Source organism: Bos taurus, chromosome 12 (genome assembly GCF_002263795.3).
Source record: "Bos taurus isolate L1 Dominette 01449 registration number 42190680 breed Hereford chromosome 12, ARS-UCD2.0, whole genome shotgun sequence".
Lineage (NCBI taxonomy): Eukaryota > Metazoa > Chordata > Mammalia > Artiodactyla > Bovidae > Bos > Bos taurus.
Window position 1 is genome coordinate 15,667,548 of NC_037339.1, and position 26,657 is coordinate 15,694,204.

The 26,657-nt window shown below is 49.0% G+C and overlaps 1 protein-coding gene across 3 annotated transcripts in view; it reads right to left on the reverse strand.

The window, feature by feature from the left end:
- Positions 1-26,657, reverse strand: part of ERICH6B (glutamate rich 6B) — a 77,750-nt gene that overhangs the window by 19,876 nt on the left and 31,217 nt on the right. For 2 of the 3 annotated variants that reach the window (XM_059892212.1, XM_025000030.2), the window contains 6 exons: positions 22,912-23,030; positions 16,575-16,649; positions 15,895-15,933; positions 12,277-12,368; positions 4,769-4,905; positions 2,408-2,469 (listed from right to left, as the gene is read on the reverse strand). In XM_059892212.1, coding sequence (XP_059748195.1) covers positions 2,408-2,469; positions 4,769-4,905; positions 12,277-12,368; positions 15,895-15,933; positions 16,575-16,649; positions 22,912-23,030 — 524 coding nt within the window. The remainder of the gene's footprint in view (positions 1-2,407; positions 2,470-4,768; positions 4,906-12,276; positions 12,369-15,894; positions 15,934-16,574; positions 16,650-22,911; positions 23,031-26,657) is intronic. The other variant, XM_059892213.1, reaches the window with a different exon arrangement.

Sequence of the window (26,657 nt, forward strand, 5' to 3'; positions counted from 1 at the left end):
GCACACTGGTTTGTAAAGGGTAGCCAAAGAAACAGTTTCTGAGAAGGTGACTTTTAAGCAGAGACCTGAATAAAGTGAGGGAGCAAGTCACAAGAATATTGGCGTGCAGAGTGCTCTAGCCAGAGGACCGCACATTCAAAGGCCCTGTGTCAGGGAGGGCTGCTCATGTGATGAATAACAGAAAAGCCAGTGTGTCTGGAATGGACAAGAGCGAGGGGCCTTTGAAGCCACGTGGGGAAAATGTGGAATTTTCCTGGAGGTAGTGGAGGGCCAGGGAAGTGTTTTGAAAAGATTTTGCTGGAAAGAATGTGAAGAAAGGACTGAGAAAGGAGAGGATGGGAGTCAGGGACACTGGGGCAATGAAGGTGTCTGAGGTGGTGTCGGTGATGTCGGAGAGGTGTGGAGTGGGGCTTGGGGAGAGGAGAACACGGCTGTGTGCCCCTGAGGAACGGGAGGAAGCTGCTCCTTAGAGCTCAGAGAGGAGCTTGTCCTCAGGGAGATGAGGAGAGAGGTGGGTGGGGGCAGAGTCGATGAGAGCGCTTTGTGAGAGGTCTGGACGCGGGCCTCAGTCTCGCTCGGAGGAGCCCTTCTCGGTGCTTCCTTCTGGAGTGGAGGCGATTTGTGCAGGGGGAGGCGAATGTGAGCCCGGCTGCTCTTCCTGAGGGTCAGTCAGAAATGAACAGACAGCATTCCTGAAATGGTCACGGTAACAAGGGACACAGATATGCTCATTTTTTTCCCATCAGACGGCTAGAAGCACGGATTTTTTGGTTTGTGCTGTATAACCAGCTCTGTCTTTAATGGGGGAGGTGTTAGGCTGCCTGTCTGAGCCTCAGTTTCCTTAAAGTGGGGTCAGGCTGGCTGCAGAGACCTGTCAGGTTCCTCTGAAGTGATGTTGCTTGGAGGCTGCTGCCCAGAGACGGGCCGCAGGCCTGTGTCCTTCACACGGGGAGCTTTGGGGTCTGGTGGCTCAAGACACGAGCTGTGTAGTATCTCCCACTTCTTTTCACCCACGGGAGAGGCTATATAATTTCAAAATGCAGGTATCCTTGTTTTAAAATTATTCAAGATTTCGGGGACTTCCCTGGTGGTCCAGTGGTTAAGACGCTGCCCTCCCAGTGCAGGGTGCATGGGTTTGATCCCTGGTCAGGGAACTAGAACCCCGCATGTTAGGCAACCAAAATAAATTAATGAAGGATTTCAAGACAGTGGCAGCCGAGCATTAAAAGCAAGCGCAGGGCCCTAAGTGTGGGGCCTGTGTACCTGCACAGCTCACATGCCTGCGAAGCCATCCTTGGCTTGGAAATAGGAGGGTTCAGAGACAAGGGGCTGCCCACAGCAGTCATTCTATAGGAGTTAGGTCAGGGCATATACTTACTGGTATGGGGATGGGAGCACTTCTTGAGAGGGAACCTGGGGTTTTGTCCTGGCTCAGCAAGAAAGAGCGCCGTGATGGAGGAGGTGTGTCAGCTCTGGCTGTCGTTGCCAATTCTATGTCAGTGGGATCTGGTCATCTGAAAGATGTTCCAGCTGGTGGTTTGGAGTTTCTGAATTAAGTAGCCTGGTAGCTTAGGCTCTTGGCTCAGAGTTTTTGATTAGACCCCCAAAGCTGGCAGAGTCCATGATTGGCAAGTCTTAACAGCTGGACCTCCAATGCCTTTCAGTCCAGTTCAGTTGCTCAGTTGTGTCCGACTCTTTGCGACCCCATGGACTGCAGCATGCCAGGCCTCCCTGTCCATCACCAACTCCCACAGTTTACTCAAACCCATGTCCATTGAGTCGGTGATGCCATCCAACCATCTCATCCTCTGTGGTTGCCTTCTCTTCTCGCCTTCAATCTTTCCCAGCATCCGGGTGTTTTCAGATGAGTCAGTTCTCGTCAGGTGGCCAAAGTATTGGAGTTTCAGCTTCAGCATCAGGTGGCCAAAGTATTGGAGTTTCAGCTTCAGCATCAGTCCTTCTAGTAAATATTCAGGACTGATTTCCTTTAGGATGCCTTTAGTATCTGGTAAGGGGCTATTTCTTTCTTAAACTTTGTGTTAATGACTCTTAGAACCTCCCCCAATAAAGGTTAGATGCCTTCTTGTGTGGTCCTATAGTATCCCCTTCCCACCAAAGCATTAACTATTTTATGTGCAAATTCCCTGCTTTCCTGTTTATCTTCGCCTCCTGCCCTCCCTGCCACCCTCATCACAATCAAAGGATAAGCCCCTTGAAGTCCCAGACTGTGTTTGGCTTGCTCCGTATTTTAGTCCCTGGCAGCTGAGACTTTACTGGCCCAATGGATGCTCAAGTGAGGGAACGAGCATTTCTGCCTCCTTGAGGGACAAGGGGGAAGGTGGGAGACGGCAAGAAGCACCCGGGGGAACCAGGTGATTGGATGGAAAATGGGGAGAGGAGCTCTTACTTTCACGTTTCCTCATAATCCAGAGGATCGTCTCCTTGTATTTTTCAAAATTTTTCTTCAACCTGGAAGGAAGGGGAATCGTCTTTAAAAGCTGAGACCGAATTCGTGTTTACATGTCATGCTACGCGACAGACAGAGCTGGGGCCGGCTCCATCGTTTCCTAGGTGGAGACTTGGCTGGATAGCTCTGCCTTTGCAGCCAGCTTTCTTCCAGTCTCTGCTCAGGAATAAAGGGCCAGCACTTGGTGCTGTGCGTCCCTCCTGGCCTTTAACTGGCCTTCAGCCTCGGCACCTGGGCTGACCCCAGATCCTTCCAAATGAATTCAGTGGGGTTCCTCTTGGGAATGAAGCCAGGGTCGGGAGATCCAAAGCCAGCCAAAGCTGACTCTATGAGTTCAGCTCGTGCAGGCTGTTTTTTTTCTGTGGCTTGAGCACATTTCAGTAAAGCCTTATTCGGAAATAGCTTAGAGAAACAGTATTATTTGTGAACCGGACACAGCCACCTGAAACTCCTTTACACTGAGTAGGAAATTTTCAAATAAACTCACTCAAAAATGACTCACCATGAAGGCCACATTAAGGCACAGCTCTTCAAAATGATCAAGCCTTCAACCCTCCTTTCATGTCAATATACAAAACGAGTCATCCTGGCATTTCAATGGCTGGGACTGTTTTCCTGCCAAATAAGGGTGGTCTCCGGAGACAGCAGCCTTTCCTGGTCCTCAGATCAGAGACCTTTTGAAAGGGAATCTGCCGGAAGGAGGGAGCTTCCAAGGCTTAATTGGATCTGAGCAGAGGGCCTTTGACACGGCAGATTTTAAGTTCTCGCTTCGGAGTCCTCGAAGAGAGTGTAATAATTTAACCCCGAGCAACCTCAGGAAGCAAATATCATCGGCTGAAAAGGGCTGGACTGTTTGCCTGGCGGAAAAGAGGTTTAGTGTCTGTACTTTAGAAGCTATTTGCAAGTTGAGAATGAGCTCCTCGTGGCCCATTTGTGCCAAGAGTTCCTTGTTTTATTTGCAAGCACTGTGAATGGAATTGAAGCAGTTACCTCGCCTACCATCACTTGTAAAAGAACAAGGAGGAAGAGGGTGGGGTGAAGCCTGTCCAGGCTGACAGCAGGATGCCAGGTGCATGCAAGAGTTAGATTCCAGTGGGGGGATCCCTCCAGAGGCACCCAGTGCCCTTTGGGGAAGGTTCTTTCCTTGGTTCTTTGCTCAGCTTGGCAAGCTAATGGAATCCTTACTAGCCTTGCTAGTAAGGGTACGCACTACTGTACAGACCAGCACACAGTAGGTGCGTTCCCTGGGTGCAGTTAGGTTAGAATGAGCCTCGGTTATGGGCTTAATGAGAAAGAAGGGGAGAAAATGTAACCTAGCATGTAGGATAACCTACAATGGTGTTATTTGGAATTTTTTTTTTCTTGTTTTATGAGGATCTGAAAACTTGGGTGTTCTTTGTATTTTGCATTGTGTATTTAGCCTTCCCTTTTCCTAGAGAAGCCTTAGGGGTCTCTGGCCCCAGGACTCTATTGAGCCCAAAGCAGAAGTTGCTGGCAGTCAGTGTCTCCCTGATTTTTTGGGAGTCTTCATTCAGCAAGGAGGTTATGCATGGCACCCCATCCCCCACAGCCTGTTCCTCGGAGCCCCTGCCAGAGAGTGCCTCAGATGCCTGACCATGTACCTTGTTCACCAAGGCTTCTGACAGCTGGATAAGTGAAAATCCAGGCTTCCTTGTACCACAGGCTGAATGTGCAGATGGGGTTCTGGAACATTTTGTGACTGGGGTCATGCCAACTAGAAACATTTGGTGCCAGCAGCCATCTGCAATAACTTTATCCCTCCCCAAGCCCCTGCCATGAATCCCAGGTCAGTGATGCTTGGGGCTTATCCCCCTCAAGGAGCATGGAGATGCAATGGCTAGCCTAGGATGAAACTAAGGAATTTCTTGGAAGATGCCCATGATCCCCCCAATGTCCCTTCTCATCAAAGGCTCAGGGGTCTGAGCCTTGCCTCCCAGACTTCGGTATAAGTTCACAGTCCCTTCAAGACTTTTTCTTGCCTGGGATTTCCAGCCTGTGTCCCTGCTCACCTTTGATGCTATCTTGTACATCGCCTGTTCATAGATTTCTTTGCCTTTGAGTTTTGGCAGCCGGATCATCCTGTCCCCTGACCCCTAATCTTACTCTTGTCCTGTGTCTGGCTGTGCCAGCTCTTTGACACAAGGAAGCTTCTGGACCCTGGCCTTCCTTGTGCTCTCGTGGCCCAGTTAATACTTTTCTCTGCCGCTAGCTTTGGTCTACCTCCACCCAGTGACCAGCACCTTCCCAGTGACCACCAGTTCTATCCCTCTTGTCACTTACAGAATTCCCAGTTTCCTTCTGGTTTCACCCTCCAGATGACCAGTCAGGGGAATGGTAATATCCTCCTCCAGTTCGTCACGAACAGCCATTTCTTTGAGCACGGTCCTGAACACTGACTGATAGGAGGTGGTCGAAACCTGCAAAAGAGTTAATCTTTAATGTGTATAAATCTTCTTCATCTACCTCTGTTTAACTTTGCATATCTCTTCTTGCTTTCTTTTCCTCTCAAAATATTTGTTAGTTTTGTTTTCATTGCTTTATTCCCCACTTGGCACCTTGCTTTTGTTTTGTTTTCCAGTTTGTGCTTTAGTTAGTTTTGTTCTTAACTGGTAAATATAATTTTTGATTTCCTTTGTTTGCCGGGTCAATCTACTGTATTTTATTTTTGTTGGACTGCTTTAACTTTGCTCATGGGTGTATATATATGTGTGTATATTCCATTATTTTAATTATTATTTGCCTGATTTTGTGACTGCCATTTGTCTGGGGTTCATCTTTGGTTTCTTGGTTTTGGGTATTTGTTTTAATCTCACTTAATGCCATAAAAAAACATTTGTGGAATCCTCCTTCCTGACCAGAGATCAAGCCCTGGGCCTGAGTGGACTCCAAGACCCTAGACCACCAGAGAACTAACCCTAGAGAGTATCAAATAGCGAGAACTCACGCAAAGGAAACCACTTGAAAACAAGTCCCGACATCACCCAACCACCAGTAGCACCTGTGCACCCTCATCTAAACAACAAACAAAACAAAAATACAAACCCAGTCATCGGCAGACAGGATCACCACCTCACTCAGCCTTGCCCATCAGAGGAAAAACAAACAAAAAACTCAACACAAATTTCACCCTGTACGAAGCTTACACAACCACTGGACCAACCTTACAAAGGCAGAAACCAAAGAAAGAAAGAATTCAATCTTGAAGTCTGGGAAAAGGAGACCTTAAACACAATAAGTTAAAAAAAATAATGAAAAGGGTGAGAAATACTACGCAAATGAAGAAACAAATTAGAAACACAGAGGTCCAAATAAATGAAGAGGAAATAAGCAAACTACCTGAAAAAGAATTCAGAATAATGATAGTAAAGATGATCAAAAACCTTGAAAACAAAATGGAGAAAATGCAAGAATCAATTATCAAAGACCTAGAAGAGTTAAAAAATAAACATACAGAGACAAACCACACAATTACTGAAATTAAAAATACTTTGGAAGGAATCAGTAACAGAATATCTGAAGCAGAAGAACGACTCAGTGAGCTGGAAGATAAAGTGGTGGAAATAACTTCTGAAGAGCAGAATAAAGAAAAAAGAATGAAAAGAACTGAGGATAGTCTCAGAGACCTCTGGGACAATATCAAATGCACCAACATTCAAATTATAGGGGTCCCAGAAGAAGAAGGGAAAAAGAAAGGGTATGAGAAAATTTTTGAAGAGATTATAGTTGAAAATTTCCCCAACAGGAAAAGGAAATAGTCAAGTCCAAGAGGCACAAAGAGTCCCATACAGGATAAACCCAAGGAGAAACATGCCAAGACACATACTAAGTGAACTAACAAAGACTAAACACAAAGAAAGAATATTAAAAGCAGCAAGGGAAAAGCAACAAGTAACATACAAGGGAAACCCCATATGCTATCTTTCAGCAGAAACTGCAGGCCAGAAGGGAAAGGCAGGATATATTTAAAGTACTGAAAGGGAAACATCTACAACCAAGATTATTGTACCCAGCAAGGATCTCATTCAGAATTGATGGAGAAATAAAAAGCATTTCAGACAAGCAAAAGTTAAGAGAATTCAGTATCACTAAACCAGCTTTACAACAATTGTTAAAGGGACTTATATAGTCAAGAAATACAACAGAAGGAAAAAGATCTACAAAATCAGTTTAGTCGCTCAGTCATGTCCGACTCTTTGCGACCCCATGAACTACAGCATGCCAGGCCTCCCTGTCCATCACCAACTCCCAGAGTTTTCCCAAACCCATGTCCATTGAGTCAGTGATGCCATCCAACCATCTCATCCTCTGTCATGCCCTTCACATCCTGCCCTCAATCTTTCCCAGCATCAGAGTCTTTTCAAATGAGTCAGCTCTTCACATCAGGTGGCCAAAGTACTGGAGTTTCAGCTTCAATATCAGTTCTTCCAGTGAACACCCAGGACTGATCTCCTTTAGAATGGACTGGTTGGATCTTCTTGCAGTCCAAGGGACTCTCAAGAGTCTTCTCCAACACCACAGTTCAAAAGCATCAATTCTTCGTCTTTCAGCTTTCTTCACTGTCCAACTCTTACATTCATACATGACTACTGGAAAAACCATAGCCTTGACTAGACGAACCTTTGTTGGCAAAGTAATGTCTCTGTTTTTCAATATGCTGTCTGGGTTGGTCATAACTTTCCTTCCAAGGAGTAAGCGTCTTTTAATTTCATGGTTGCAATCACCATCTGCAGTGATTCTGGAGCCCCCCCAAATTAACCCCAAACAATTAAGAAAATGGCAATAGGAACATATAGATCAATAATTACTTTAAATGTAAATGGATTAAATGCTCCAGCCAGAAGACACAGACTGGCTGCTGCTGCTGCTAAGTCACTTCAGTCGTGTCCGACTCTGTGCAACCCCATAGACGGCAGCCCACCAGGCTCCCCCGTCCCTGGGATTCTCCATGCAAGAACACTGGAGTGGGTTGCCATTTCCTTCTCCAATGCATGAAAGTGAAAACTGAAAGTGAAGTCGCTCAGTCGTGTCCGACTCTTTGAAACTCCATGGACTGCACCCTACCAGGCTCCTCTGCCCATGGGATTTTCCAGGTAAGAATACTGGAGTGGGTTGCCATTGCCTTCTCCGATAGACTGGCTGAATGGATACAAAAACAAGACCCATATATATGCTGTCTACAAGAAACCCACTTCAGACCTCAAGACACATATAGACTGAAAGTGAGAGGATGGAAAAATATATTCCATGCAAATGGGAAGCAGAAGAAAACTGGAGTAGCAACCCTTAGATCAAACAAAATATACCTTAAAATAAAGAAGATTACAAGAGATAAGGAAGGGCACTACATAATTATCAGGAGATCAATCCAAGAGGAAACCTGCAAAGGGACCGCAGAATGAAATAGCCCAAAATCTGATTCCCTAATGTGCCAGATGAGATTTCAACATGCTATTGGAAAAAGACAGTGGGAACAGTAGGGTGACTAGCAAGGTTTGTTCTGAAGATTGTCTCCATAATGGTCACACCCTCTTCTCATTCCTTAGTTCCCTTAAGAATATTTTTTTAATAGTAGCATACCAAGAAATCTTTTGAGAGCATAAAATTACCTCCTTCTTCCAAATGTAGAGAAGGCTCTAGAACCTAAAATTGGATCCATGGCTTGAGAGCATAAAGCTTTTTTAGTTCCTGGAACGACCAAGCTCTCAGTGGTTGGTTATTTATCGTATCATAAATAACCATGAAGGATACGAGTCTTCAGGAAACCAGGGTAGCGCATTCTTGTAGTGCATTATTCTGTCTTTAAAGATTCTTCCAAAGTAATGACACTGCAAGCTACCTTTTCATTTTGTAGATTTGTTCATTCTATCTCAAGTCTGTGAGGTTAACCAGGACTGACCCCTAGGTTGGTCTTCACAAGAGTTTCTTTTTTCAGCTCCGTTTTGGTAGAAGGTGAAGTGTGACTTGGTGTCCAGAAGAACTGCAGGTTGTCACATCGGCCTGCTCACTACAGGTTGAGGTTGTTATGGAGGTTGTTCTGCATCTGATAATGTACAGTCTGCCATTCACTTATAAGCCTCCTAAAGTAAGTAGTGGGGGCAGGGGGGCGGCTTCCCTGGTGGCTCAGTGGTAAAGAATCCACCTGCCAATGCAGGAGACGTGGGTTCAACCCCTGGGTTAGGAAGTTCCCCTGGAGAAGGAAGTGGCAACCCACTCCAACATTCTTGCCTGGAAAATTCCATGGACAGAGGACTGTGGTGGTTTACAGTTCATGGGGTTGCAAAAGAGGCAGACATGACTTAGCAACTAAACAACTACACCGAAAGGAAGAGGGCGACCCACATATCCAAAGTCGCAGTGACCTGGGGCAGATACAAGAATGGAGCTTGCGGTTGGCTGGTTTTTCCAGGTTGGGGAAAAGCTGGGGTGTCTCATGACTGACTTGCTTGATTCTCAGCTGCATCTCTTCTCATTGCTGGTGTTCAATTAATTAAACACAGAGGCCATCAGACTGAGGATGCTCTGAGGCCATGGTGCCCCAAGTTAGCAAACAAAAACCTAAGCCTGTAAATGCCTCAAGCCTAAAAGATCAAAATCCAAGGACAACCACTCACAAGCAGCTTTAAGCTTTAAGCCAGTCAGTCAATAATTTCCTTGTTCTGCTTCTGCCTTTTCTGTCTCTCCTCAGCTCCTGTTGGCCGAGGGCTCTTAGCCACTTCCGGTCTGGTACTGCCTGATTCTAATCATGAAAGTGAAAGTGAACTCGCTCAGTCATGTCCGACTCTTTGCGACCCCATGGACTGTAGCCTACCAGGCTCCTCTGTCCATGGGATTTTCCAGGCAATAGTACTGGAGGGGATTGCCATTTCCTTCTCCAGGGGATCTTCCCGACCCAGGGACTGAACTTGGGTCTCCTGCATTGTAGACAGACTCTTTACCATCTGAGCCACATACAGGCTCAAATAAACTCTTCAGATTTTTAATAGGCCTCAGTTTATCTTTTCACACTGGAATGTATCAGTGCTTCAGGGCGGATTGAGGTGATGGCTTGTGGTCCCAAAATTTCTGCCTCTAAATTCTTTATTGTGGACCATTCCTCCCTTGAGTTGGAGCAATGACCCAATTGCCCAGGCCGGTCTTTCATGAGTCCTTTTTTCTTTTTTTTTTTTTTTTAATTTTATTTTTGGCTGTGCTGGGTCTTTGTTGCTGCCTGAGGGCTTTCTCTAGTTTCTGCGAGCAGGGGCTACTCCCTAGTTGCTGCGTGCAGGCTTCTCAGTGTGGTGGCTTTTCTTGTGGAGTGTGGGCTCAGTCGTTGCAGCTTGGTAGTTGTGGCACTTGGGCTGGGTTGGCCCGAAGCATGTGAGATCTGTCAGATGCCACTGTCAGAATAACCACGGTCTAGGGTGATGGTGGCCTCCAAGTCAAAGGACCTCAGCGACATCTCTCCCGTGGGAACCTCAGTGGCTTCTGGTGCTCCCCTTCCCAAAGGCCTCGGAAGTCCACACAGACAAGTCTTTCAGCTGCAGGTATCCTGTGGCATTGACTCCATTCCTTCTGTTCTGCTCTGGCCCTGTTTGGGCACATCTGCCGCCCATGGGATGTGGAGAAATGGTGCTTTTCAGGGTATACTGTAGCTGGGCCACAAGTGCTGCCCCGTCATTCACCTAAGTGTCTGATCTTTGGAGGCCAGGTTGTATAGACAGCAGGGGGTCGTACCCCCCTCTCTGTGCCATACTTTGTCACCTGAGGCAAGTCCCTGAGATGGCAAGGCAAGGTGTTTGTGACTGGGGCTCATGTACACAGGCCGCGTGTCACCCAGAAGCCTCCCAGCATCCTCTCTCATCCAGAACCTCACACAGCTCCATGGCGGGTGTCCCCTTGGCTTACAGCTGCAGCCCCACCAGACACACAGAACCTCAGTTGACAGCTGCACTGAAGGTTTTTGAAAATTTTGTTTCTAGTTAAAACAATTCCTTTCGATTTCAATTCTTGCTAAAAAAATCTCTCTAAAATGCCTGAGTTTACTTTCCTGTCTTATTATATTCAGTGCCGTGAATCTAGGTTCACGTAATCCCTTCTCCACTGTCTGACATGGTAGTTCAGTATTTGAAAAACCAGTAGGTTTTTTTCTTATTAAAATGGGATTCTCTGGTGGCTCCGATGGTAAAGGATCTGCTGCAATGTAGGACACCTGGGTTCAGTCCCTGGGTGGGGAAGATCCCCTGGAGGAGGGCACGGCAGCCCACTCCAGTATTCTTGCCTGGAGAATCCCCATGGACAAGGAGCCTGGTGGGCTATAGTCCATGGGGTCGCAAAGAGTCGGGCATGGCTGAGCAAAAATACTTTTGCTTCTTATTAATATAAGTGTATAGAAGCATGTCTGGAAAGTAAGGAATTTAGGGTTAAATAAGAACTGAAATCAGAGAATTTTTTTCAATTTAAAGTAAGAGCAAAAACTAAATGCCTCGGTTATTCCTCGCTGTACCCCCCGCCCCCCGCCCCCGCCTTTTTAAGATCAGGAAAATGTATCTGCTTAATTTTGAGTTTCAGAGACACAAGCTCTCACTTTTGTGATTGTAGTTAGTACCTACAATCCTGAGAAAATTTCTCAGCTATAGTGGAAAGGATATATAACTTGAGTAAACAGGTGTTGGAAGCCTTGGAGGTAAGTTGACACAGGAAATTATAGCCACCAAGCTGCAGTAGCAGGTAAAACATTTGTGCAGTAAAGACAGTACAAAACTTTCTGTAGATGTAAGACTATTCAAGTTTTTGGAACTTCCCATGGTGTCTCTAGTTATTGGATACAGCTGGGAAAGGACCGCCATTAAACTTCCAGGGCTGGTTCTGTGCTGCTTTGAAAAGTGTGGGGGCAGGACTCAGATCTGTGGGCTATGTTCCGTTGCTGTTTGTTGCGGGGTTTGCACTGAGGACGCTGTTGTCTGAAGTTTCCGTCTTCTGGGCTGCTCCATGCCTGGTCCTTCAGTTGGAGATGGTAGGCTTTTTGGGGGGCTTTGGTCTGTGCTTGTTGGGGTTTCTGATTGTGGTCTTTTCAGGAGGATATGAAGCCAACAGAAAACTCAGAAACTCACCTCCATATTGTTCCTTGGATCTCACGGTCCCTTCTTTTCTGTCTTCTTTTCTCTGTCTTTTAAAAGCTGCTTGTGTTTGTTTTATATATAATGTCTAGAATTTTAAGTGGTGTGTATATGTGTGTTAGTCACTCAGTCGTGTCTGACTCTTTGCAATCTCATAGACTGTAGCCCACCAGGCTCCTTTGTCCATGGAATTCTCCAGGCAAGAACACTGGAGCAGGTTGCCATTCTCTTCTCCAGGGGATCTTCCCCACCCAGGGATCAAACCCAGATCTCCTGAATTGTGGGCAGATTCTTTACCGTCTGAGCCACCATTGCTTAGCAGGAAAATTACATCTAGTCCATGTTTCCAGGGTCTAACTTCATTTTTACACAAGGTTTCTACAAATAAGTATCTGGGTAGCTTGTGTGTTTTGTTTTTAACTTTGCTGCCTTCAAAAGCAATCTTGAGGGGGGTTTTATTCATGTTACTGAATGCAGGGCCTTGTGGTGTCATCCTTGGCTTTCTTTTGACCCTCTTTGGATTAACACATGTCATTTACACTTCAGCCTGTTTTAAGAGAAGCTCTCTTGGGCTGTGATAACAGTGGAGCAACGCTGTGACTCCCGGGGCTCAAGATGCAGTGTCCAGCTGGCCCCCGGGCCACCCTACCCCAACGTTCAGAGCCAGTGTTCCCAGTTTTTAACCCAACTTACTTCATCTTCGAAGACCTCATCACCTTCCAGTGTGCTAATGGGGTCTTTTAATACACGATCCCAAAAGTTCTCTTTGTAATCAAACTCCGTGGCTTTCAATGGTGGAAGGCACGGCCAAAGGAGAGGCATTTGGAAAAGGAGCCAAAATGACAAACAAACAAAAACAAAAAGAGAAACAGATTTACGGCATTTACACTTGACCTTTTAACTACAAATGCATAGGTCATCAATAAGACTTTAAATTCATCAAACCACTTAAAATTTGACTTGGAGACATTAGTAAAACAGGAATGAAAGGGTATCTCAGTGGCAGATTTAGGAAAGTGTGTGTTTCTGGTGGTCAGGGAAGGTGCATCTGACAAGGTGACATTTGAGTGAGTCCTGCACGAAGCAAGGGAGTGAGCAGGCAGATGGCTGGGGAAGACCATCCCTGGGAGGGGGCAGAGGAGGTGCAAAGGCCCTGAGGTGGGAGGGAGTGGGAGCATGTTGAGGCATCTGACAAACTGCAGGAGGCGCAGGATGTGTGGAGGGCAGTGAGAGTGAGGTGAGCTGGGAGGGCCAAGGCCAGCTCACGGAGGACCTAGTAGGCCCTGGCGAGGAATTTAGATCTTATTCCCAGAGAGATTTATTCGGAGTGTGATTTTCTCTTGGAAATCCTGAGAAATATTCCCATCTCCTGTCAGTTTTGTCAATTTTTGTCAATATTCCCATCTCCAGAATTGTAGATGGTTCGTAATTGCTAATTAAAGCATAAAAGAGAATCCCCAAGCCAGTGAGCTAAAAAAAAAAAATAAAAAAGTGTCTGGGAGATAGCAGATGCCTTTGTTCTCAAGGTCAACCACAGCCTGGTGACGGTGGGCCAGGAGAGGGGCTGGAGACCTCCAGTGTGGACGGGGTGCAAATTGAATGGAGGAACGGATAATTACAACTTGGGCCTGGATTCCCTGCTCCAGGAAAGGTGTGGATCCTGAGGCGGAGCTGGGGGGACAGGGCTCGTACACGATGATTGGATCCCCGGGGAAGTTATGGTGGCCTCTGTCTTGGCTCCAGGATGACACCAGCCCCTGCTTGCTGGGCCATCCAGAAAGCCCTGAACATCTACCGGGAGTGGCGCTGGGTTGACTGAGTCTGTCTGATGTATGTCCCTGTTGGGTCTCTGGGGGTGGAGGGGGCATTCTTTGTGATTTCCATACACGATATCTCTGCATTGCCTCTGGACTTTGGTTCAGTAATGGAAACGCTGACTCCTCTGGGCCCCTGGAGGGATGGTGAGCTCCACCCAGCTGGATCTGCCTGTCCTGACATCAGGCCAGGGGCCTCTCTGCCTGCAGACCTCCCACCCCAGCCTTGGCTTGTTCCTGGTGGAAACCTGCCTCATTGCAGGGGCCCCTGTGTGGCCAGAGTACCCCTTCACCCCCACGCTGGTAGTTCTTTCCCGCCAAGTCCTTCCAAGCACACACCCTCTCCACTGAGGGGCTCACAACTGGCAAAGGCAGGGGGGCCTTCCAGCTACATTCCAGAACACTGCGTCCCCAGACTGTCCACCTGGGCTGTGGCCTGGAGAAGTTTCTTCTTGTTGAGAAAACCTGACGAGAACCCACGGGGATTCAGGCAAGCCCTCAGGAGAAGTAGTGGAGGAGCTGATAGAACGCAAGTCTGGGCAGGCCGGGTGCAGAGCCCCCGAGCAAGGTTCTTTGAGGACGTGCCTGCCGGCCGGGGAGGAGAGGAGCCTGCCTCTGACCCTGCTAGCTCAGCAGCTCCCTGTGATTTGTCAGTGCTGTCTTTTAATAGGCTTTATTGAATAATAGACACTTAATTTGAGGGGGGGAGAGAAAGAAGTAAGTGTTTGTCCAGGGAAGAAGGGGACTTGGCAGGCCGGAATTGGGAGCAGCCGTGTTCAGAGCCATTTGTTTCCTCGAAATCATTAACCTTATTAATGCCGTTTATGGGGTCGCACAGAGTCGGACACGACTGAAGTGACTTAGCAGCAGCATCAACCGTCCCCGCCTACATGTCAAGACAAGCCCAGTCAATCCTCAGTAACGCAGCCTTAACTGGGGCAGGAGGAGAAGGAAGAGCTTTAGTCCTAATTAACTTTCCCTTTGGGGATTTCTGTCAACCTCTACCTTTGTTCTAGCGGGATTATCTTCCCTCGAAGTCTCTCCTATGGGAGGACTGGGGAGGCGGGGGAGGTGTCAGGCCAGGTTCCCGAGTGGTGGCCCTGTTACCCAGGGCCTTCCCAGCGGGTCACTCAGCCCTTTGCACCCTGGGCCCCTCGTCCATGTAGCGGACTTCAGGGCGGCTCAGGGGACCAGCACCAACACGACGAAGCCGGGCACACAGCGCTCCCTGGAGTGGGACCTCTCTCCCGGACTGATTACCAACAAGTCTTAACTCCTCTCCTCCCAGTCAATAGCTTGCCTCTAACAGCTGTTTTTTTCCTGACAGAAGGATGCCTCCAGAATTTGGGGTGGATATTGGAGTCCTGTGTGTTTGCTGGGCAGGGCAGATCCCCACATTCTAAACCAGGGCACGGAGGAGAGAAGCAGTAGGCGACTGCCCCCGGGCCGGCTCGGAGAAGTGGGCACAGGGTGAAACTCGGGCCTGTTGTCTGCTCCTCCACCCTGCCTGTAGGAGCTGCTGCCGGGAGCTTGTGAGAAACGCGGACCCTCAGGCCCCTGGACTCAGGGTCTCCGTTTTAACACACGGCCTGGGTGAATGCCTCTGCACATGAAGGTCTGAGCAGCACTAGCCTACCCTGGCTCTCTCCTCTCTGGAAATGGAATAAGATCCAGAAGATTCTAGAGTGAGAAAGAGTTTGTTTGATAAGCCTCCTGTGCAGGTAACCCTGCTCCTCCCTGCCCCCATCCCAGCAATTCACCATCCCTCCGTTGTTTCTATTCAATAAAAGGATGTGTGCATGCTAAGTCACTTCAGTCGTGTCCCACTCTTTGCGATCGCATGGACTGTAGCCCGCCAGGCTCCTCTGTCCATGGGATTCTCCAGGTTGGAATACCGGAGTGGGTTGCCATGCCTGCCTCCAAACCATAGACTAGGTCTGGTTAATTGTAGGACTTTGGTGGAGCGATGTGTACAAGTTAGGATTCTGCCACCAAAACCCAACCTGCTCCCCTGTCCTTCTCCCTTAGAGGATTCAGCTGTCCCCTCCTTTAATAAAAACGGAATTAGGCTCTAAGGGTACCATTTGAGGGCTCTAATTCATTCCCTGCCAAAGTGCCATGGAATGAGTCTGTCTGGAAGGACCCATGCATCCCAGTTAAGCCCTGCTGCCCAGACTTCAGAGAAGCTAGTAATTGACTGGCTGGCCCCTCTTGAAATGTGGGTGTCCCTATAGAGACCTTGGGTAGAGAGAGATGGACTTCTGGGCTGTTCCCAGGCCATTCTTTCTCACCTCCAAGACCCTCTTTCTATCTCCCCTTTTCAGTTAAGGGCAGGGAAGCACATCCAGGTTCGTGGACTGTGTGCCCAGCACTTCCCTCGATTTTCTCTAGGACTCAGCACTGGCCAGACCAGCAAGGCACCCACCCACCCGGGGGGCACCATTCCCAGACACTCTGCAGGGAGCAGGAATCTTTAGTTAGGTTCTGTGGGACTCACCATTTTCTGCCATTTGGGGTTCTTCACTGGGAACAAAGGCTGAAAACAAATAGGAAAAATGATTAATAGGAGGTGGAATGGTGAACTCTTCACCCTTAAATGTCTGGAGAGACCAGGGCGGAAACTGCATATTCTAGGATAAGAGGCTCCCGTGACTTTCAGCAGTTGGAGCGGTAGCTTATGCTCAGCACACGTCGAGTCCCCTCCACTGGTTCATGGTTCGTCTTTTCCACTAGAGTTTACGTTCTGAGAGGGTAGGATAGCTTTGTCCATACGAAGATGGACATACCACTGCCGAGTACACGGTAGGTACACAATAAATATAATTTCATACACAGAAGATGTCATGGAACAAATTGAGTATGGGTAATCCATTATCATCCTTTCTAACTCTAGTGGTAAATAGTATTCCCTCCCCTTTCAAAACTCAATTTTAACTCACGATTAAAAGCATTTTACCCTTTGGTGAACTTTCTTCCCTGAGCCTTGACATCAAGTTCTAGAAATAAGGCTTTGGCCCACTGACCTTAATGAAGGCTGCCCTAGTCTAAAATGATCACACGAGGACTCTCTTTGGCCTGCGGCGTGCTAATTCTGTGCTTCTCACCATCTCATAGATGGACCTGAAGCTTCCACGAGTCATTTAAAATCATCGTAAAATTATAAAGTTAAAATGATACCTTGTGACTCAGACTTGAAGGTGGCCAGCGTCATTGTTGATTCTTCCTCTCTTAGAGATCTTGATTTTGAAAGTACTGTTAAAAGACAGACGATGATGGCCATTGACAGTTTTAACCTTATTCTTTTCAGTGGGTTCATATTGGACAGTTAGGGTCTGAGGTTCTTTCTTGGCACCCAAAGTTGATCCACAGAGGAGAAAACTTGGGTTGGAGGCCCCTGCTGAGGTATACTGCATGCTTCCTCTGCCCAATTCCTCCTTTTAGCTTTGCTGACTTACTCTGGGGCTGCAGTAAACAGTGGCTGGGAAATGCAGGCCCTCTTCTTGTCTGGTCAGTTAGGGTCCCCAGGACAGAGGGGATGGCTGGGGAGACCTGAGGGATATTTCTCCTTCTATAGGAACCACAGAGCCAAGTGGCTTCCAGGCCGTGTAGGCTTATAACGGGGTGCACCTGTCGCTGCAGGAAGTATGTGTCTCTGGTGTTCTGTGGTCAAGAGCTCCCAGAGAGGAGCAGAATGAGGGCCAATGGGGAGGCCCTGGGGCCTGGTTAGTACAGATGAGTTATGTCACGAGAGGCTACTGTAGTTTTTGAGAACTTTCTTAAAGTTCTTGGTTGAAAGTGAAAGTGTTAGTTGCTTGGTCATATCTGACCGCAACCCCATGAACTGTAGCCTGCTAGGCTCCTCTGTCCATGGGATTTCCCAGGCAAGACTACTGGAGCGGATTGCCATTCCCTTCTCCAGGGGATCTTCCTGACTCAGGGATCAAACTCTGGTCTCCCGCATTGCAGGCGGATTCATTACCATTTGAGCCAATGTTTTCTAGAATTTTGTGATCCCTGCTCTCTCTCACACACATACCCACACACCCACACACCACACACACACACACACACACCACACACAAACACCACACACACCATTCCATTCCTAATAGCAGGGAGGAGCAGGCCCATGATACGAAAGCCGAGGCAAGCTGCACCCACCTCTGCTTCCCTGCTCATGGGAGCATTAGGATTTGAGCCCTTTCTGTGGACATGGATCTTGTCTATGGAGGCAAAGCCTCCCTGACGAGGGCAGGATCCATGCTGCCAGCCTGTCAGCTAAGACTGAGCCCTCCATAGACAGAGAGCTCTCTGACTACTGAAAAGTGAAAGTGAAATCGTTCAGTTGTGTCTAACTCTCTGTGACCCCGTGGACTGTAGCCCACCAGGCTCCTCCGTCCAGGGGATTCTCCAAGAGTACTGGAGTGGGTTGCCATTTCCTTTTCCAGAGGATCTTTCCGACCCAGGGATCGAACCCGGGTCTCCCGCATTGTAGGCAGACGCTTTACCGTCTGAGCCGCCAGGGAAGTAGTTCTCTGACTACTAAGAACATGCATTCTACCGCGCATGGCTCCGGCTGTCGGGACCCATTTCGTTTTCTTAACCAGTTTTCCTCAAGCTGCCTTGTTCTAGCCCTTCTGTGCAGGTGGGTAGGCCAGGTCTCGTTTTCTCGTTTTGTGTGGCAGCTCATCAGATATTCGAAGGCACTTATTCTGTCTCAGACTCACGTGTCTTCCAGACTTAACGGCCTCGTTTGCTTCAGCAGTTCTCTGTGGCGATGTTACCCCCAGGCCGGCCTCATACCAGCTTCTCCTCTGAGTCCCAGCCAGTCCACTTCTGGCCCCCATGGAGGGTGGAATGCTTCTAGTGAGCAGCGCCCTGGGCTGCTCTTGTGCAGGCTGGAGCAGGACTCATCTCCCTCTACATACCCTTGTAGTTGTTTCTGCTTATGTCAACCTTCTGGCCGTCACATCAGTCATCCTGCTGACTTCTGGAGCCTGTGGTTGAGTAAATCTAGAGCAGACAGGGCTCCCCCGCCTTGTCCTTCTCCTTCCTGTATTTGTGGGCCTACAAGCAGGGTCTAATCTAAAGGAGCATTCTATTTTATTTAGCCAGTCCTGAGCCAGTGTTTCTGGCTGTCAAGATCTTTCAGAATCTGATCACATGATCATCATGACTCAACCGCTTCCAGTCGTGTACAGATATCAGTATTCCTCCTATATCTGTATTTGAGTCTATGATAAAATATTGTGCTGGACGGAGCCCCGTGGCCCCCAACTGGAAAACGGATGGACTCGATCCTTAAACAGACTCTTTGGATGCTTATTCCACAGCGCTCATGCAGTTGTGATCATGATGCTCCCACCTCGTGTTTGTCTACTTTGCCTATAGGAACATCAGGAAGGCTCTGAAAATGAAACATGTTTTGGAACTCAGGCCTCCTGCTTTACCACAGCTCCTGATTTAATGACCTTGTCAAAAAGTGACGTAAGAGCCAGCATCACTCGATCTGTTCTTTTTTCTTAAAGTATTTGTTTATTTATGGCCGCACGGTGTCTTTGTTGCTACACGGGCTTTGCTCTAGTCTCGGCTGGTGTGGGCCGCACTTCGTGGCCGCATGTGGGCTGCTCATGGCGGTGGCTTCTCTTGTTGCAGAGCACAGGCTCTAGGCGGGCAGGCTTCAGTAGCTGTGGCTCATGGACTTCATTGCCCCTTAGCATGTTGGGTCTTCCCGGACCAGGGATGGAACCTGTGTCCCCTGCATTGGCAGGCAGATTATTAACCACTGGACCACCAGGGAAGTACTTGATTGGTCTTAACGATCCTGTGCTGGCTCCTCCTGGTCATTTTGCTCTCGATATTTGGCCCAGGTTGATCATAGCTGTTTTCCACGTGTACGAACGTCTGCATACAGCTCCTTGCCTACCAAGACCGTCTCTTGAGGGAAGGGTGCACCCTCTCATCATCATGATCGGGAGTCTGGTGAGGACTCAACAGCAGTTTCACAAGCATGTAACAAATATTTATAGGTGCTTATTGTGTGTGTGTGTACGGGGGGCACCAAGTTTTGAGGATTTCTACCAGCGGGGATATAATGCTCTGTGTTAGAATTTCTGGTATACTTTGTTTATGACCCTGCTCTGTGCTTGGTGGTGTAGACACCTGGGGCCATAAATAGTCGTTCTGGTCCTCCTCCAGCCTGCTTCATCACCCAAGCCATATTATTTAGCCAATAAAGCCAAATTTATTTATTTATTTATTTATTTATACCTCCATGTTTGTTTCAAAGTGCTGTTTATAGAGTCCATGTAAAATGCTGTCTCTGGTGTCTGGGGTTGAATTTGTTGTTCAGTCACTAAGTCCTGTCTGACTCTGTGACCCTGGGACTGTAGCATTGCCAGGCTCCTCTGCCCTCCACTATCTCCCAGAGGTTTCTCAGATTCATGTCCACTGAGTCAGTGATGCCATCCAACTGTCTCATCCTCTGCTGCCCCCTTCTCCTTTTTGAGTCTTTCCCAGCATCAAAGTTTTTTCCAATGAGTCAGCTCTTCTCATGAGTTGGCCAAAGGATTGGAGCTTCAGCTTCAGCATCAGTCCTTCCCATAAATATTCAGGGTTGGTTTCCTATAGGATTGACTGGTTTGATCTTCTTGCTGTCCAGGGGACTCTCAAGAGTCTTCTCCAGCACCACAATTTGAAAGTGTCAATTCTTCAGTGCTCAGCCTTCTTTATGGTCCAAATCTCACATCCGTACGTGACTACTGGAAAAACCATAGCTTTGACTATACAGACCTATGTTGGAAAAATGATGTCTCTGCTTTTTAATATGCTGTCTAGGTTTGTCACAGCTTTCCTTCCAAGGAGCAAGTGTCTTTTAATTTCAGGCTGTAGTCACTGTCTGCAGTGATTTTGGAGCCCAAGAAAATAAAGTCTGTCACTATTTCCATTGTCTCACCATCTATTTGCTATGAAGTGATGGGACTGGATGCCATGACCTTAGTTTTTTGAATGGTGAGTTTCAACTCCATGGAGAGTATGGGGTGAATAGTCCCGTAATAAAAAGAGGCTTTAAAAGTGGGAATCTATCACCCATGAAATCCATTCTGCCTTAGAGCTTCGCTGGTTCTCCAGCACTCTTGTGCTGAGTATCCTCTGGGGATGTAGTTAAGGATGCAGGCAGGGATTGTTAGGAAAGCCTGGGAATCTGCATCTTTACAGGCAGCGGGTGCTGGGGATGCCCAGTCCTGGACCCTGAGCACCATCACCACCAACACTCACCTCCGCTCATCCCTGGGGATCCTCTGCCCCCGACAAAACCAGCACTTTGAGTTGCTTTAGCCTCAATTGTGTTTCTCCAACTAGTGGATGGGCGGCTTTTGCCCTGGGCCAATCAGTTTTTTTTTTGCATCTGCCATGCTCAGGAACCCTTAGTATCCTGTCCTCCAGCTGCAGGGGGACTGGCTTTTCTTCATGGCGGGGGTACGTCCCCATCACACACGGAGCATCTTCCCTGTGTCACTCTCCTCCACCTTCTCCTAACTAGATTTGACCTCCTGTTTGGAGCTCCATACTTCTGGGGTTCCCCTTGCACCCCACTCCCCATCGCTTCCTTTTCACTCTTCACTCTTTCAGAGAAGTCTCTTAATGAGCCTCTTTGCTCCATTCCCCTGGCCAGACACAATCATGTAGCTATTGCCAGTAAAATCTGTCCAGTTATTATTTTAACACCCTCCAAAAGATTGATTGTAAACCATGGGCAGAAGGGAAAAGAAAAACCTTCATAAATTTTAGGAAATTGCTGACTTTTCTTTGTGTTCCAATCTCGGCTGTAGCCACCACCCTTCATGTCTCTGTAGGAGCCTGGGGTGTGACCTTGACCCTGGCTTAGAGGCTCAACACTCCACACCGTCGGTCCAGGCCACCAGCATCACAGGATCTGATCAGTAGGTATTGCTGTGGGTGGCCAGACTTGTGCTAAACACTAAACACATGTTGGGGACTTCCTTGGTGGTCCAGTGGTTAAGATGCCACACTTCACTGCAGGGGGCACCCCAGTTCCATCCCTGGTTGGGGAAACTAAGATCCCACACGTCATGCGGTGTCATCACAAAGGAACTCAGTAGTGGAAAGAGACTTGGCTGGAAAACATGCCCCTACAGTCCAAATGCACAGAGCACTTAAAACCTAAATTAGATCCAGACATAACTGGCTCTATAATTAAGCCTGGAGACCAAAAGGATCGTGAATGAATATGGCAAATGAAACATTGATTTCCAGAGGGCCTCCCTCTGAAGGAAGGTGCCCCGTGGAGTGAACAGGCTCTGGTGCCCCCCCTCCCCCACCTCAGCCTCCCTCTGTCTCCTTTTCCTATCCCACCTCCTTTCAAGCTTAGCATTGGCACTTTACAGGCGATTACCCAGTAAATGACTTCCAGAATCCTGCTTATGAATATTTAGATAAGTGCTCAGATTTTTTTCCCAGCCATCACGCTTACTGACTCTGAAATGGTTCCAGTTTTCAGGGCTCCATCAGAGCGCAAACCCTGACACAAACCCCACATGCACCGACTTAGCCTGTAAAATCCTCCCCATCGTGTGCTGGCAGCCAGCACCCTGGAACTCCTGGCTCGTGTGGGCTTGCCTCCACTGCCCCTTCTCCCTCATAGGGTTTCTGGCTCCTAATTTCATTTAAGCCACATTTGAACTACAAAATCGAGCAGGCACGGATGGGGGCAGGGAAGTGAGGTGCCGGTCAGGAATCTAATTCACGGCTGCCATGACTACAGATGTGAAACTAATGTGTGAATCTGTGATGGATCAATCTCACTAAGGCTGGGTTTAAATTATTAATCATGGCGAGAGAAGATGCCATTCAGGGGTGCGTTCCCAGGATCCTAGGGCAAAAGGCCTTTGGGCTTAACTGGGCTGAGAATTAAGATCCTCAGTGCAATCTTGCCAAACTGTCTCTTGCTGCTGCTGCTGCTGCTGCTAAGTCGCTTCAGTCGTGCTGTCTCTTGAGTGTCTCCTAATTGTGGCCACACAAATTCCTGCTATGGATAGTCTTGGCTCGTTCTGAACCAGGGCTGGCTTTGACCGCACGCTCGGATGGAGGTTCTGGGGTGGGTCCCAGTCCTCTCACCACGTGATTATTTAGAGATGGGCTCTGTCCCCGGGGAACCGGCCTGTAATCTGGGAAGGAAATGGCCTGTGTCCCCGCGGGAAATAGGGCCTGTGTTCATGTGGAACGAGAACAGGAAAACTAATGAAGAGAGGGAGATGGGAGAAGGTGTTTGTCTTAGCACTCTGCTGATGCTCTTTCTCTGAGGGGGGTCTAGGATGAAGGGAAGCAGGGGGTCACCGGGACAGGATGGCCCAGGAAGCAGTATGCATCATCAATCTGACGGGTGATGCTCCAGCCTCGATGTTCCACCTCCATGGGACACCCACGAGGCCACATCTCCCCAGCACCCCCGGAGCCTGGCCTCGAGGTGGATGTGGGGTGCGGGGTCCCTTACCCATCTTGCTTTCATAAATCCACTCCGTCTGTGTACTCTGGTCCTGGGAGGGCAGAAACTCTCCCTCGTGCTTCACAAATGATGTAGATGGCATCCTGTCCTCGAGAAGAGGCCTGCTGCTGGCAGATTCAGGGGATGGGAGAAGGGACAGTGAAGAAGGTGGTTACCTGAGGGATGCCAGCCACAGGCAGTCCACCTCCAGGCAGGGGCCGGGTTAGAAGCCCCACGGCTGCTGCCTGCGGGGAGGTTGGGGTGGCAATGGCTGCTCCCTGGCCTGTGCAGGGTTCCACCCATTCCAGGACCATCACAGGGGAATGGAAAATAGCCCTGTGGGCCATTCTGGGTGCCAGCTGCTGCTTCACTTAGAGTGAAAGGGTCTGCAGACGCCTTCAAAGGCCAGCAGGCCAGGCTTCTGTAATAGACAGTCCAACCTTCTAGAACATTCTCTGCCCCTGCAGGCTCACCACCCTGCTCATTCCAGTCGCCCTTCCCGCCTCACAGCTGCCTCATGCAGACCAGAGCAGTGCTTCAAGTCAAGCACTGGGGTGTGTGCCTGCCAGTCCACCCACTGCACACACCATTTTCAGGGAAGGTTTTGCAGGGCCCGAGGACAGGCCCTCGGGTGTGAGGCACAGACCCTGCTGCCGGGGAGCTCGGGATCGAAAAGGGGCCCCAGCACCCTGCCCTGCACCATACCCTTCCTCAGGAATCTCTGCTGAGTAGACAAGAAACCACGTCAGAGGGATGAGAGGGGCTTTTGACCCTGAAGTCATGTCATGTCAACTGGCCCCATTGGCAGAGACAGGCGTGAGGGAAATGCCCAGCTGATAAGGGGGGCAGTGACTATGGACGGTAGAAAGAAAGTAGACTTTGGGGTCGGCTGGTCTGAGTTGGCGTCTTGGCTCTTTTGAGTAGAGTGAAGTAACCTTGGGTAAGCCCCTTGACTTTTCCATGCCTTGGTTTCCACACCATTTTTTTTTTTTAATTGGAGGATAATTGCTTTACTATTCTGTGTTGGTTTCTGCCGTCCAACATCGTGACTCAGCCAGAAATATATATATATCGCCTCCCTCTTGAACTCCCCCCCACCCTACCCAACCCCTCCCGCTAGACAGTCACAGAGTGCCAGGCTGGGCTCCTTGTGTTACAGGGCAGCTTCCCACATGGTAACCAAATGGTGAAAGCCATAATTCAAAAAGACGCCCATACCCCAGTGTTCCACACCTTTTAGATAATCATACTTCCTCCCAACACCAGATCTCTATAGGTGAGGACAAAATGAGAGTGGGCAGCGTTGGCTCTTAGAGGCAGTGTTGTTTTTAGAGGCAAAGTAAGAAGTTCAGTGGCCCTTCATGAGATGAGCTGGTTCCCTGTGGGGCTCAGGGTGCCCGATGCAGGGAATTCCCCAAAGAACACCGTTCTCCCTTCAGCGTCTGTGGGCATTACAGGCAGATTTGTGCCACCTCCCTGGGCCCAAAGGGGTTTGTGGAGATTTTGGTCTCTCAGCAGCCTTGGGTGAGGAAAATCCAGGGCCTCTCTGAGCACCCCAGGCTCAGCCTTGGACCCTGGGGAGCCAAACTGAGCTGCCTGGGGGCAGACCCAGGGGAGGCCTGGGGCTCCCTGCTGGGCCTGGGAACAGGAGCACACTCAGCAGCAGTACAGCTGAAAGACTGGACAGGTGCTTGTGCTGGGAACAAAGCTGATCAGGAATCCTGCTCCTTGTTCTATACATGTTAAGTTTTCTACGTGGTGGCTCTTGGGGAGCAGAATGAAGGCTAACAGTGACCCTTACTGCACATACCCTGGGTGGTAACCACGGCTCCACTGCACCCCCATGAGTTCAGTTCAGTTCAGTCGCTCAGTCATGTCCAACTCTTTGTGACCCCATGAACTACAGCACGCCAGGCCTCCCTGTCCATTACCGACTCCTGGAGTCCCCCCAAACCCATGTCCATTGAGTTGTTGATGCCATCCAGCCATCTCATCCTCTGTCGTCCCCTTCTCCTCCTGCCCTCAATCTTTCCCAGCATCAGGGTCTTTTCCAATGAGTCAGCTCTTCGCATCAGGTGGCCAAAGTACTGGAATTTCAGCTTCAGAATCAGTCCTTCCAATGAATATTCAGGACTGATCTCCTTTAGGATGGACTGGTTGGATTTCTTGTCCAACATCACAGTTCAGAAGCATTAATTCTTTGGCAGTCAGCTTTCTTTATAGTCCAACTCTCACATCCATACATGACCACTGGAAAAACCATAGGCTTGACTAGACGGACCTTTGTTGGCAAAGTAATGTCTCTGCTTTTCAATATGCTATCTAGGTTGGTTATAACTTTCCTTCCAAGGAGTAAGCGTCCTTTAATTTCATGGCTGCAATCACCATCTGCAGTGATTTTGAGCCCAGAAGAATAAAGTCATCCACTGTTTCCCCATCTATTTGCCATGAAGTGATGGGACCGGATGTGATGATCTTAGTTTTCTGAATGTTGAAGTACTTGTTTAATCCTCACCACAGCCCCACCCCAGGTTGCACAATGGTAAAGAATCTGCCTGCCAATGCAGGTAGACCTAGGAGACTCAGGTTCCATCTCTGGGTCAGGAAGATCCCCTGGAGGAGGAAATGGCGACCCACTCCAGTATTCTTGCCTAGGAAATCCCTTGGACAGAGGATCCCTGGCATGCTGCATCTGTGAGGTCACAAAGATTCGGACACAACTGAGTGTGTGCGCACACACACAAATACACACAGCCCCGGGGAAGCAGAAACTCTTCCTGTCCCCATTTTACAGATGGGAACACCAAAGCAGAAGATGAAGCGGCTGCCCCGTAGCACACAGCTGGCTGGGTGGAGCAGCTGAGATCCACGCCCAGGCAGCCTGGCTCTGGGTCCCTGTTCTCCATCCCAGCCTGACCAGTCACTTCATCGTCAGGCCCCTTCAGCATCACGTTGCTTGCTTCTGTAAGTGTCAGTAACTGAAGTGGAGGGGATTCCGGAAAGCACTCCCTCTGTGGATTGGCGTAGTGGGGTGGTCCTGGCAGATGCTGAGCCTCTGAAAGCACGAAGCATGATACAGAGGGGCTGGTGGAGGGTGGGAGTGGGGAGCCGACCTCACCAGGTGGAGGGGGTGCCCCTGTACGGAGCCCCGGGTCCTCAAGTTGTAGCCTATGTCTTCCCTGCACAGTAGAGCAGGTTTCATTCCTGCTTCTCAGTGTAACCCAGCCAGCCTCGCGCTTTCTTTGTATCTAGTGTCCACCCACTTCCCCTCTGGAGGTCAGTGACCGCCTTCCCCTAGTCATCCTTTGGGGTGGATGTAGGGGATGAAGACTGTGAACCAGAGCTTGCGTGTCCCCTGCCCCACAGGGGTGTCTACAGAGTGGAGCACACAGAGGCTTCTGTCCACGGCTCTCGCAGTGACCATCTAGCGTGGGTCAAGCCCTGTGGCAGGAGTTCCACGAATACTCACTGCACGATCATTTGGAGCTTGGAATATGCCTGAGCAAGGAGGATAGCAACTTCCTTGTGGCGTTCACACACCTCTTCACTACGAACGATGCCCAGGGCCCTTGGCCGTCTTTCCCCACACTAACCTCCTTTCTAGACTCAGCTGGCCTCTGCTCTTTCCATAGTTCTGGGTGCCCAGGGCTCTGGATCCTGGGGCTCCTCTCTCAGCTTGTGAGTGGCTTGAATGGCAAAGGGGAATAATCTTGGGCGATCCTTTGTGTATGACTTCTAGGAGACCGCCCCTGAAC